Source organism: Pipistrellus hanaki, assembly GCF_964339955.1.
Source record: "Pipistrellus hanaki genome assembly, chromosome: 17".
In the NCBI taxonomy this organism is placed as follows: Eukaryota; Metazoa; Chordata; class Mammalia; order Chiroptera; family Vespertilionidae; genus Pipistrellus; species Pipistrellus hanaki.
This window is the reverse complement of record NC_140519.1, coordinates 16,561,826-16,574,847: the sequence shown is the minus strand read 5'-3', so window position 1 is coordinate 16,574,847 and position 13,022 is coordinate 16,561,826. Positions and strand designations below refer to the sequence as shown.

At 48.6% G+C, this 13,022-nt stretch overlaps 1 protein-coding gene across 1 annotated transcript; it reads right to left on the bottom strand.

Annotated features, from left to right (window-relative positions):
- Positions 1–348: 348 nt before the first annotated feature.
- Positions 349–12,668, bottom strand: PRDM14 (PR/SET domain 14; the record flags this gene model as incomplete). Its single annotated transcript, XM_084864281.1, has 7 exons — positions 11,981–12,668; positions 11,132–11,185; positions 10,888–11,045; positions 9,842–10,112; positions 5,181–5,383; positions 2,183–2,284; positions 349–579 (listed from the first exon to the last, which is right to left on the bottom strand). The coding sequence occupies exons 1-7, from the start codon at positions 12,657–12,659 to the stop codon at positions 349–351; spliced, it is 1,698 nt and encodes a 565-aa protein (XP_084720407.1). The 5' UTR covers positions 12,660–12,668.
- Positions 12,669–13,022: the final 354 nt, after the last annotated feature.

The window sequence follows — 13,022 nt, the reverse complement described above, 5'->3', positions numbered from 1 at the left end:
GAAGAAACTTAACAGGGGACGGCCACAGCCATATCATAAATTCAATGTGGCCCCTCCTCTCTCTCTGGTTTTTTTCTTTTTTACTTTTCCAGGATGCTCAAGAACTGTTAACAGCCGGCTTTCACTACTTATTGGTAAATTCACTAAAAATTTCATTCTTACTGGAAATGACGGCAACCATTTCCTCGAAAGCTGCTAAAACCCGTTGATGAATCTGGTCATCGCAGCTCATGGGTCAGTCCCATGTTCCAGTAGAACCATTTGCTCACACAACACACACAGACACAAGGAAAAGAAAGACAGAAACCGAGTCCTCCGCTCCCCCCTGGTCCCCAGCCTGCCTGCGGGCTAGGAGTCTTCGTGAAGCTTCATGTGGGAGCTCAGGGCGTCCTGATCCGGGAAGGCCTTCCCGCAGCGGCAGCAGGAGCAGCCCTGGCCCTCCTCCTTGTGGGAGCGGCGGACGTGGCTGTCGTGGGCGGCGTGGGACGCGAAGGATTTGCCACAGTGTTTGCATTTGAAGGGCTTCTCCCCCGAGTGCTGCCTGATGTGTGTGCGGAGAATGCTGGAGGCAGTGAACTTCTGCCAGGACAGAAAGCAGAAGGAAAAGCAAATTTCCATCGGCGGGAAGGCCAGGGAACTCCCGGTTTCCTCTCCCGGTTCCTATCGCTTATACCATCCATTGTTCTCCAGTTGATGAGCCCGGGGTAGCGCCCTCGGCCAGCAAGAGCAGCCTCGATAGAAAAGGACAGGATCCCTGTGTCGTCCTGACTGGTTCAGAGTAGCCCAGGCTGTTCCAACAGTGGCTTTCCGGTGCCTGCGATCACCTGGCGTCTAGTTAAAAATGCAGACTGACAGCCCTAGCCCGGAGAATGTGCCCAGTAAGTGCACTCTTTGGGGGTAAGAAGGAACCTGCATTTAAACCAGCAATTCTGATGGGGGAGTGGAGTCCTAGGACCCCACTCCGAGAGACACTGCACTACAGGAGGAGCAGCTAATACTGGCTGAATTATTTCTACCGGTTTGGCTCAGTGGATAGAGCGTCGGCCTGCGGACTGAAAGGTCTCGGGTTCGATTCCAGTCAAGGGCATGTACCTGGGTTGCGGGCACATCCCCAGTAGGAGGTGTGCAAGAGGCAGCTGATGGATGATTCTCTCTCATCGATGTTTCTAACTCTCTATCCCTCTCCTTTCCTCTGTAAAAAACCAATAAAATATATATTTTTAAAAAAAGATCCTTCATGTTGCCTGTTTCTTTCCTAAGCAGTGGCAACCACTCATCTATCCTCCCTTTCTGTAATTCCATCATCTCAGAATGTTATATACACAGAATTGTAAGGATGCAACTTTGGGTTATTGGTTTTCCTCACTTGGCATAGCTGTCTGGTGATCCCCCAGGCTGCTGTGTATACATACAGCCATGCCCCATTTATTGCTGAGTGCAATCCATGGTGTGGATGTACCACGGTCAGTATCATCCCTCCCCCCCCCCCCCCCCCAGGAGGGCATCTGGGCCGGGGCTGTTATGCAATAAGCTGCTACAAACATTTGTGCACAGGTTTTTGTGTGAACATATAAGCAACTAACTGCAGAGTAGAGAAACTGCCCAACTGCTTTGCAGAGTGACTAGCATTATAGATTCCCAAGTATTTGCTATTTTTACCCTATCTTTTCTTAGCCACTTCTTTTATTCCCTTTATTTCTAACCATTCCCCTCATTCATGTCAATACTATGCTCTGACCTTTGTCACTTTCAGGTAGTAATTAGAAATGTAATGACTTTGCTTTTTTGGGTCCACTGACAGTGATATAAAACACCAGTTTAAACTGGTGGCCTCAGACTGGAGGGGCTGGGAGAGAAGCACTGAGCAATGGGGTGTCTGGGCATACGTAGGGTTGGATCACTGCTCAGGAAGGTGTACAAGCTGTCCTTGCACAGACACCCAGACATGGCCAGTCTTCACCAGATTAAGTGAATGGGAGCTTACTGTGTAATCTGGGATGTATTTCCTCATCATACATGCCAATTTGGCAGTAGGTCGTTGTATCTGATCATCACAAGCAAATGTGAGCATATTTGGGGGCAGAAATGGGGTTAGGTAAGCCAGGCTTAATGCTTCAAGTTCCCATCCAGGGACACCCACACAGAGCTCAAGGCAGATCCCTTACAAGGAGGTTCCACCTACCTTCGTACAGTACACACAGTGGTAGGGTCTGTCTCCAGAGTGAACTCTCATGTGCTTGTTTAGGCTGGAAGACTGAGAGAAAGATTTCCCACATGTAGAACACTAAGGCAAAAAAGAATAGAGTTGGAGTCACATCTTCCCCTCCCCATGATGTGAACTACTGTTAATGGATAGAGCGACAGCCTGTGGACTCAAGGGTCCCAGGTTCAATTCTGGTCAAGGGTACGTGCCTTGGTTGTGGGCACATCTCCAGTAGGAGGTGTGCAGAAGGCAGCTGATCCATGTTTCTAGCTCTCTAATCCTCTCCCTTCCTCTCTGTAAAAAAATCAATAAAATATATTTTTAAAAAAGAACCAGATTGGCTCCAAATGATAGAAAAAAATGGAGTGATGTTTCAATTATTCTGAGGGAGAATTATTTCTACCTATAATTCTGTATCTAGGCAAACCATCAAAGAGATATGGGAATAAAATATCCTCAGACAAAGGACTCAGAAAACTTTTCACTATAGATCCTTTAACTCAATTACTTGAAGATATGCACCAGTGATACAAAAAATAAATCAAGAAAGAGGAAGAGTGGAATAGAAGAATTAGTAGAATTTTAAAAAGTGTTAAAAAACAAACAAACAAACAAACAAACAAAAACCAGCCCTAACTGGATTGGCTCAGTGGATAGAGCATCGGCCTTCGGGCTCAAGGGTCAAGGGCATCTACCTTGGTTGCAGGCACATCCCCCGTGGGGGGTGTGCAGGAGGCAGCTGATTGATGTTTTTCTTTCATTGATGTTTCTAACTCTCTCTCCCTCTCCCTTCCACTCTTTAAAAAAATCAACAAAATACACTAAAAAAAAAATCCAAATGACAGTTCACAGGTCCAGAAATCACTGGTTCAAATCAGAATAAGCTCCAGGAAGAATGGGAATGACATCATACAAGTTATACAATTAGAAACTAATTTCGTGTCTTGAAATTAGAAATGCTAGCAAAAACAAAAGCTTACAAGGAAGCCAAAGATGAAGTAAAGTTAAAGCCTTGTATAAATCTGTGCAGTTTATGGACTATAGGGAACAATGCTTTATGGAAAAAAATGAGAAAAAAAAATCAAGCCTGTCTCCCTGGGTCAGGTATCTCAGAAGGCTAGAACCTACATTCTGGGCTTGTGTGAACTCTTGTTCCTCATTGTCAGGGACTATACTGCAAGGGTGGGGAAGCTTTTCTCTGCCAAGGGTGATTTGGATATTTATAATATCATTAAGTGGACCATACAAAATTATCAACTTAAAAATTAGCCTGCTTGCCCTGGCTGGTTTGGCTCGGTGAATAGAGCCTGTGGACTGAACGGTCCCTGGTTTGATTCTGGCCCGGGTTGCAGGGCCAATCCCCAGTAGGGGGCATGTAGGAGGTACTCCGTCAATTATTTTCTCTCATCATTGATGTTTCTCTCTCTCTCTCTCCCTTCCTCTCTGAAATCAAGAAAAATACATTTTAAAAAATTAGCCTGCTATATTTAGCCAAATATTTAATTAACTGACCCCTAAAGCTTTGGCAGGGTTAGACCAAATTATTTTATGGGCCTTATATGACCCTCAAGCTGGACGGTCCCCACCCCTGGACTTCAGGGGTTTCCTGACATTTTGAATCTATGTCCCACTTGAAGTTTGCTTGACAAATTATCTGAAAAGGGGATGCATTTAGGCTTAAAGGCTAGAAGGAGGATTGTAATACAGGAATTTTCATTGTTGGTTGTATACCCACATCTTCCGTTATTTTTGTCAATTTTTTTTCTCTTCTAGAAACCCATTAATTTGTTAAAAATAATTTATCGTCACTGTATCTTTGTCTTCTATTAAAGTTAAATTAAATGTTTGCTTTTGGGCTTTAGTGGAAATTAAATATACTTTATCATTTTAAAGTTAAGTACTGCTCAAGTTAAAATAAATGAAATAAAGAAAACTAAAAGAGAATAAAAATGTTAAGCAATAAAAATCAGGAAAAACCTCAAAACTCCAAACATGAGGGCAAAGTGCCCTCAGGTTAGATGTTGGGACAGTAGCTACATATGTGCCTCTTGAGCTCTGGGCAGAATTCTTGGCTTCAGATCTGAAACCCAATGTTAAACAATATTTATAGTCATGATAAAGGAGAGCTTGCAAAGAGAAAATAACAAAAGAAGCCTTGGGAACACCAAATATGACACATTATTCCTTCAGTCTACCAGAAAAAATAACTCTTTTGAAGGTCAAATCACTTTCTTTTCTTTTTAAAAAAAATGTTTGTATTGATTTTTAGAGAGAGGGGAAGGGAGCGGGTTAGATAGAAACATGGCTGAAAGAGAAACATCATCTATTGGTTGCCTCCTGCACACATACCCCCACACTAAGGATTAATCAATTACAAAAATAATCACAAATGGAAACAGAAATAACTACTTCTATGTAATAGTGTTCACTGCATCATCATTGGCAAGACATGTGCAAAACAGGGGATTGGTTAAATCAATCATGGTGCAACCATCTGATGTACTGATATAGCCATTATATTTACAAATGAGTTTGTGATATCTTAGGCCAGAAAATTAGCCTCATAACCTTCAGTATGATCTAAGTATATTAAAAATACAAACATATTGAAAAGAATTACACCTAAGATGTCTTAACTTTGGGCCATAGCCTAGCATCAGGTGGCTTCTGTCTTGTTTTTTCTCCATGTCGTATTTACCAAGCATGCACTACACATTTTAAGAATAATTGGAAAAGGGAAAAGCAAAAAGGAAAAAAATAAAATGAAATAAAATTGGAAGTAACATTGTTAAAGGATCACAGAGTTGAAACATAATGAATGATCTCTCTTTGCTTCCTTCTCGATCACAGGTCCGGAGTGACAGCTGGCACCGCACCCAGGAGGCCCTCAGTGTGTTCGGGGTCCTGGGGGGGACCCACCCAGAAGGCCGGTCTGGGCCATGGGTGGAATCCTTTGCTAACAGAACCAAGTTCTCACCTTGTGAGGCCGGTGCTTCTCATGAACGTGGAGGATATGGATTCGGAGCCGGTCCCGTTTCTCGAAAGATCTTTTGCACTGAGAGCAGGGGAACTTCCTGTCGCCCTGGTCCACGCAGGGGGTGTACTTGAGGTGCTTGTCTCTGTAGTATCTGTAGGTAAACACCTTCCCACATCGGTCACATTTGTACCCTTCCGCAGACTCTGTCAAACACGGGACAGGAGCGGTGGCTTGGTCAGCAGCCTTACCTCCTTCTTACTTCCTCCAAGGCAGCTTGTAAAGCCTTTCCCTTATGACTGGCAATTTTAAACATACACTCAAGTAAACATAATAAAATAATAAACCCTCGTGTGCCCAACACGAAGCCTTGACAATGACCAAGTTAGATAATTTTGTTTTCATTAATATCACTTCCCTTCATGATGGTACACTGGTTTATCACTTGGTTCATAAATACTCTTACCATAATCTTACATTGACTGGCACTTTGTTACAAGGTTAATAATATAACCAAAACATGCCTACTCTCCGTGTCCCTTTCAGACCAGCCAGAGCTACAAGTTCAAAACTGTTCACCCAGGACAGTGATGGACACCAGAGCTCACGCCCCAGGCCTCCCAAGGCTGTTCCCCTGGTCCCCATTTACGAAAAGTCTTAGGCACTCTCTTAGCTGATAGGTCACGTCTCTGAATTTTGGGGGAGGATTCCCCAGCTAGAATCTTCACCTAAAAAGGAGGGATGACAGTATCTTGCCTTCCCTAACACATAGGGAAGTTCTCATGATTGTTAATTTAACTGACACTTAATGAGTTCTTACCACCAGTGATACTATCACCACCAAGTGATAGATAAGACTGAGAAAGATAAGTTATCAATGGAAGAGGTCAGAGAAAGAGAAGTTAAGAGAGGGTGCTAGTTGGTTTGGCTCAGTGGGTAGAGAATCAGCCTGAAGACTTAAAGGTCCCAGGTTCAATTCCAGTCAAGGGCACATGCCTGGGTTGTGATCTTGATCCCCAGTGGGGGTCATGCAAGAGGCAGCCCATCAATGATTCTCTCTCCTCATTGATGTTCCAATCTCTCTCCTTCCTCTCTGAAATAAAAAACAAAGAGAGCCAAAACTGGTTTGGCTCAGTGGATAGAGCATCTGTCTGCGGACTGAAAGGTCCCAGGTTAGATTCCGGTCAAGGGCATGTACCTTGGTTGCTGGCACATCCCCGGGTGGGGAGTGTGCAGGAGGCAGCTGATCGATGTTTCTCTCTCATCAACATTTCTAGCTCTCTATCCCTCTCCCTTTCTGTGGAAAAACCAATAAAATATATTTAAAAATTTTTTTAAATATATCCTTAAAAAAGAGAGAGGGGGTGCTGCAGATTCTAGCAAAGGAGGTGCCAGGTGAGGGTTGTCACTTGTTGGGAGGAAGGGAGGACAGGAGCCCCCTACAGGGGTCTCTGCCAGGACCCTGGATTCCAGAAGTGCCTCCCCTGAGACCTCATTGTCTGGCCTCTGGGCGGGAGAAAAGAGCCAGGAGTGCGTATATGCAAGAATCTGGAGATGGAAATCTTTCCAGGATCAGGACAGCAGGGAAGCCATCCATCCGGGGCTTTGTTAGTTAACAGCTCCATCCCAGGCACGTTCGACAAGCGGCTAAGGAAATAAACCATTCACTAAGTAAATAGCCAGGAAGGCGGCCGCCCAGCCGGGGACAATCCACCGCCCAGCCCAGTCTGCCACTCTCATTGAGGTGCTAATCTCTCAGAACCCCCGCGCGGCCAGCGTTTTTGTTCAGAGCTAGAATCTGGCCAGCAGTACCTGGCCTTCCTGCTTCCTGGGATGGGAAATGGGGGTCTTAAAGATGGGGCCAGCGATCTTTACAACTCAAAGCGCTAAAACACACCAACATGCAAAATATGGGTATGAGAGTGCATTCTCAAGGGAACAACCACTTAGGCAGAAATGACACCCAACGTTACTAATTAGACTCAGGTCTTTGGAAATGAATCTTCTTTTTATTCTAGTCCCTTTTCCTGCTTCCTCCCTCCGCTGGGTCAGCTGCTCTTTCTCCTCCAGGGCTTTCCCAACCCCGGTTCCCATGCTTCTGGCCCCACCACCATTCACACCAGAATTTGGGAGGATTAAGAGGAAGGATTAAGCGTCGTTTTCACATTCCACACCTCCGGCACCCAAAACACACACTCGGCAGGCTGCGTCCTCAAATACCCGCCCACATAGGGCCCAGCACCCCGGGTCCCCCACGACCGTAAGAGGAAGGTTGTCACCCATCCTCACCCACAGGCTTGGCGAAAACGGCTCCCAAACATCCATAACAGCAAACAAATGAATTCCTCCATGATTCTTCCCAACAAATGGAGTCCTTTACAAGCTTTCCCCTCACACACTGTCCAACATACACAGCCTTTTCCCAGTGCCAGGAGCATCGGGGAATTTGGGTAGCCGCAGGCTCGGTTTCCCACACTAACCATTAAACCCTCACCCCTGTGGCGTATATGCTGTAATCTGTATATTACTCCGTGTGAATACGTCTTCATTTATTTATGCATTCTACTATTGAGCACTTGAGAGTCTGCTTTTTCACTAATACGGGTGGTGCCATAGCTAAAGTCCTTGTGGATTAAAAAAAAACAACACAAACCCATTTGGACTAAAATTTCCAGAGACATCAACAGTTATGGACATTTTTAATAGCTCGATACATCAGGTTAAGGGATTTTTCAAAAAAAGGGAAAGAATAAATTTCGGGAGTTATCAAGCATGGATTTGTCTCAAATCTATTTTTCACTTTTGTTTTAAAAGCAATGGGGGAGAGAGGGAGGTAAGAGATCAACCGAAGGACTTGTATGCATGCATATAAGCATAACCAATGGATGCAAGACACTGGGAGGGGGTGAGGGCATGTGAGGGCGGTAGGGGAGGCTGGGGGAAGGTCAGTTGGGAAAAAAGAAAATGAGACATATGTGCTACTATTTGTATACTTTAAACAATAAAAAAAGAAAAAATAACATAAAAGCAATTGGTAAAAGGGGGACATCTCAAATACTTTCAATAATAAAGGTAAGTTTTAAAAAAAGTGAAAGTTATTGGTATGTTTTGGGAAATGACCAAAAGGCGTTGCGTGACGCTGTGCTAAGTACGTGACAACTCTGAGGCCCAGGACTTTAGAGATCCCAGCACCTCACTCCCGCCCCCACGTTAGGGTAGGAGGGCGATAGCGCACCCAAACAATTCGGACAGCTCCTCAGTACTGGGACCCTGCAAAGATACCCCCATTATTCACCTCCTAATCCCTGGTGAACCGGTGGATGCTTGACTTTGGCTTCACCACCCTCCAGCCTGCACTGCCCTCTCTCTTCCTGCCTAACACAACCTCCCCTCCACTTCCGCCGCCACTGCCCGCCCAGCCCCGAATTTCCACTCATCCCTAAGCAGCTTTTCCCAATTGAGTCAGCGTCTTCCTCCTTCATTCAATCCACACGGGGCCGCAGGAGATGCGAAGGGTTAGGGTTACTCCCTGGCCCGAAGGACCGTCTAGTCCGAAGACAGGCACGTAGACAACCAGTGCAGTGTGTGATGAATGCTATTCCCACCGGCTTTCCCCTGCCACTCACGCCACTGACTGTAACATAAGGTCGTCTGCTACCTGATCACATATATTTCAGTAATTTGCACTTGTCCTGTCGCACCTACAGTGATTCCCAAGGCTCACTCAGAGCCTTTTTAAAATGCAAATTCCAGCCAAAGCCGGTTTGGCTCAGTGGATAGAGTTTCAGCCTTCGGACTGAAGGGTCCCAGATACCATTCCGGTCAAGGGCATGTACTTTGGTTGTGGGCACATCCCCAGTTGGGGGTGTACAGGAGGCAGCTGATTGATGTTTCTCTCTCATCGATGTTTCTAACTATCTCTCTCCCTTCCTCTCTGTAAAAAAAAATCTTTAAAATATATTAACAAAAAATGCAAATTCCAGAGGCTCACTCCCAGACAGTTGGGTCGGCAGCTTGATAGAAATGCAGAATCTCAGGTCCCAGGCAGGAATGAGAATCTCCTGAGAATCTGCTCCTCCCCAAGACTGCCCAGGAATTCACAGCCACGTTAAAATCGAAGAGTGAATCTAGTTCAATGCTTGTCAAACTTGACTGAGACCCCACAGTAAGAAATACATTCTCCGAGACCCAGCCCCTACACCCATATCCCTGTGAAACAACTTCACAAACAAATTCACATCAACGTTTTCTATCCTACTTTGTTCTTATTCTCTTCTTTCCTTCCATGCCCATCTCCACCAGTGAATTGATCTCTCACCCCACCCTCTGCAAACACTGCAAACTCTGGAGTGGCTCCCCAGGCTGGGAGCCCGAGCAGGCAGGACTCAGAAACTGGCTCGCCTACGGCAGAGGTTGTGTCCGTTTATTTCACTTTTATTGTCTTCTCTGGGCGGAAAGAGAGGGGGTACAAGAAAAGGGGTCCTTGTGAATAGAAGCAGCGTCAGCAGCTTTGGGAAGGTGAGGGCCTCGTCCTCCAGCTGGGCAATGCCCCCTGGTTAGAGACACTCTCAGTGTAGTCTCAGCTCGAGCCTTCGGGGGGAGGGGAGCCCAGAAGCTTCCACCAGGGGCGCCTCACTGGCCAGGCGGCGAAGGCGTGCACTCACCTTCAGAGGGCCCGGGCGCCTGCTTCCCCTGCTCCGTCACCGGCAGGCTCACGGGAATGTCCAGAAACTTGTCATAGCAGTCTCCGTACCACACCAGGAGCTCCTGGTTCTGGGAGATCTCTTTGCAGCTCTCATAGAATATCTGCCCTTGGCATTGCACCGCGACCAGGTTCTGCTCCCTGGGGAACCGGGCACAGTTGACGTAGGACATCCAGTTCCCTGCGCCCCCTTTTCCATCGATAAAGTGGCTCAAACGACCGTCTTCAAAGATCTGAAAGAGAACAAGGCACGGAATTTGAGATTTACTTGTCAAAAAATGTATCATCCAAATCTCACATTGGAGTCTACTGAATTTATTTATATTAAGCCTAATTAACTTTATTAGCTTAAGGACTTCTCGGTAGGTGATGGGGACATTTTTTAAAAGATTCTTACTTTATCTTTCTTGATTTCCAAATTTCTATAGTGAGCGTATGTCCATTTCATACGCAGAGGTAAGGGAAACAAGAGGAGGTTCTGCTCAATTCTACTGCTTCAAAACAACCAGTTAGTTTTGTATTTTACCCCAACCAAATTCTCATGCATATTAATGAAGCCATGCTTTCTTTCTCTGATCCTGCCAATTTCACTGGCTCAACCTGCGATTGACATCTTCCACATCCATACACAGTCAAGAGTCTCCGTTTTTTTAACTAACTCCATAGACAAGTGACAAATCATTTTAAATTTGGGTTTATTTCCCTTGGCATCTTCTCAGCATCACTAGAGCCTATGAAAGCAACTGTTCTTGTCTATAATTAAGCACAATGCATGAATTCTTTAACTGTGTATGTCCTGGCTCATGTTCGCAGACTGAAATGACTTAGGGCACCACAGGGCGCCTGGGATTTCTGTAGGTGTTATTGGTCAAGGTCAAGGATTATGAATCACCTCCCCTCCCTCCCTTATATTGCAAAGCAGGCCGCACAGCCAGCAGATTACTGCCTTGTCCTCTCTCCCAGGGGGGCACAGGGCAGGAAGTCCCTCCCACAAAAAAACACACTTACCTCCCACATCAGAGAGTTGTCTCCGTAGGACTTGACTTCACTGGCGTTGACCACTTTTCCTTGAAAGGGTCCAAACCTGACTCCTTTGGCAATGAGGCTTTGGCAGAACACGCCAAAATGTGGCACGCCACCGAACAGCATCTGCCTGAGGCAGAGACCTAGGGGAACCTCAGACAGAAAAGGGGATGAGCAAACTCACCGCATCAGACAGAGGAAAGAAGTCCAAGCCAGGAGACCCGCCTACCTTCGGGCAGTTGAAGAGAGTCCGGATCCACGGCTGGAGGAAGACACTCAGACCCTAGAAAAAGTCAGGGGTCACGTCTTCTTTCTCATTGCAAAGCATTCTGAAACCCTTTCATGAGGTGTTTCCCTCCGAGCTCCCTAGAGATAACTATTTTCCTGAGTTTGATGTTTATGTGTTTCCTGCTCCTTTTACATATACAATTTCTCCTTTGAGACACAAAACAATCCTTGTAAGGTTGTGAAATGATCCCCATTTACAAATTTAAAGAACCCGAGAACCAGAGATAATGCTGGCTTTGACTAAGGTCAATGTCGATGGATGCTGAGCTGGGACTGACTCCATGACCTGCATAAGATGCTCATGGGACAACCTGGCACATCCTGGTAGAGTCTGAGTCCAGGGGAAAAGCCCAGGGCAGGAACCATTCTCTCCTCCCCCTTAGCTCCCACCACAACCAACCTCGGGAGTCACACAGTTAAGCAAGTAGAGTGCAGACCTTCCCTGGCTCTGTCCTTTGACAGAAGTCTTGATAGAAGTCCTTACATGCAGCTTCCCACCTCTTCCCGACTCATTCACCCTGAAGTGCCCCTTCCCCACTCTATTCCACATCCACCCACCCACCCTTCCGTCCGTCCATCCATCCATCCAACCACTCACCCATCCACCCACCCATCCATCCACCCACCAATCCATCAGTCCACCCATCCATCCATCCACCTATCCATCCATCCACCCATCCACCCATCCACCCATCCATTCGTCCGTCCATCCATCCATCCATCCATCCATCCATCCATCCATCCATCCATCCATCCATCCAGGGCCCGGGAAGAAGGGGCCTGCCTTTACCAGCGCCGTCCGGGGGCACCAGGAGGCCGGAGGCTGCGTGGTGCAGGCGCTCCGGGGAGGGCTCCAGGCGGGGGAGGAAGCCGTACAGGACCAGGTGCAGGTCCTCCTGGGTGAAGTGGTAGCGCTGCGCCGGCGTCCTCTCCCGGGCCGGGGGCTCGGGGCCGTCCTCGGGCCGCTGGCTGGGGAAGTGCGGCGGGAGCGGGGAGGTCTTCAGCCCCGCGGGCAGCAGGGGGGCGCCCGCCGGGGGCGGCGGCGGCAGGAAGACCTCGGGTCCGTACCACGGGCCGCCGTCGCCTCGACCCCCCACGAGGGCCAGGTCCTCCCCGGGGGCCACGAAGTGCTGCAGCTCCTTGGCGAAGGCGGGCAGCGGGCACCACGGCGCCAGCTTGCCGGGCCAGGCCAGGTCGCAGAGCGGCTCGCGGGGCAGCGCCAGGCCGGGGCTCAGCAGGGCGAAGGGGGCGGCGGCCGGGGGCGCGGACACGGCGGGGACCGGGACGGGGACGGGGACGGGGAAAGGCTGGCAGTCCGCCCCCGCGGCGGCCAGGCCGCTCCCGGGGGGCCCATAGGGCGCGAAGGGCGCGTAGTAGGGCGCCAGGTACGGCGGGCTGCCCGGGAGCCTCTCGGGCGGGTAGTACAGCTTGTCCGGGGGCCCGGCCTCTCCCGGCGGCCGCAGAGCCATCCCGGCCACGGCGCGGCGGGCCTGCGGGGAAGCGAGCAAATGCGGTGAGAGGGCGGGCGCGGCCGTGCGCCGGCTCCTGCCCATAAGCCTCCACCCTCACCTTGCCTCCGCCCCCCCCCCCCGAGCCTCCACCCTCCAGAGCCTCAGCCCCCCGAGCCTCCACCCTCCAGAGCCTCTGCCCTCCGAGCCTCCACACCACCAGCCTCCGCCTGCTGAGCCTCCACCCCTAGCCTCTACCCCACCCCAGCCTCCACCTGCTGAGCCTCCACTCGAACCTCCCGGCCCCCAGCCTCCACCCGCCGAGCCTCCACCCCCAGAGCCAGCGCCGGTCGGCGGATGATTCTCTCTCACCACTGAGGCTTC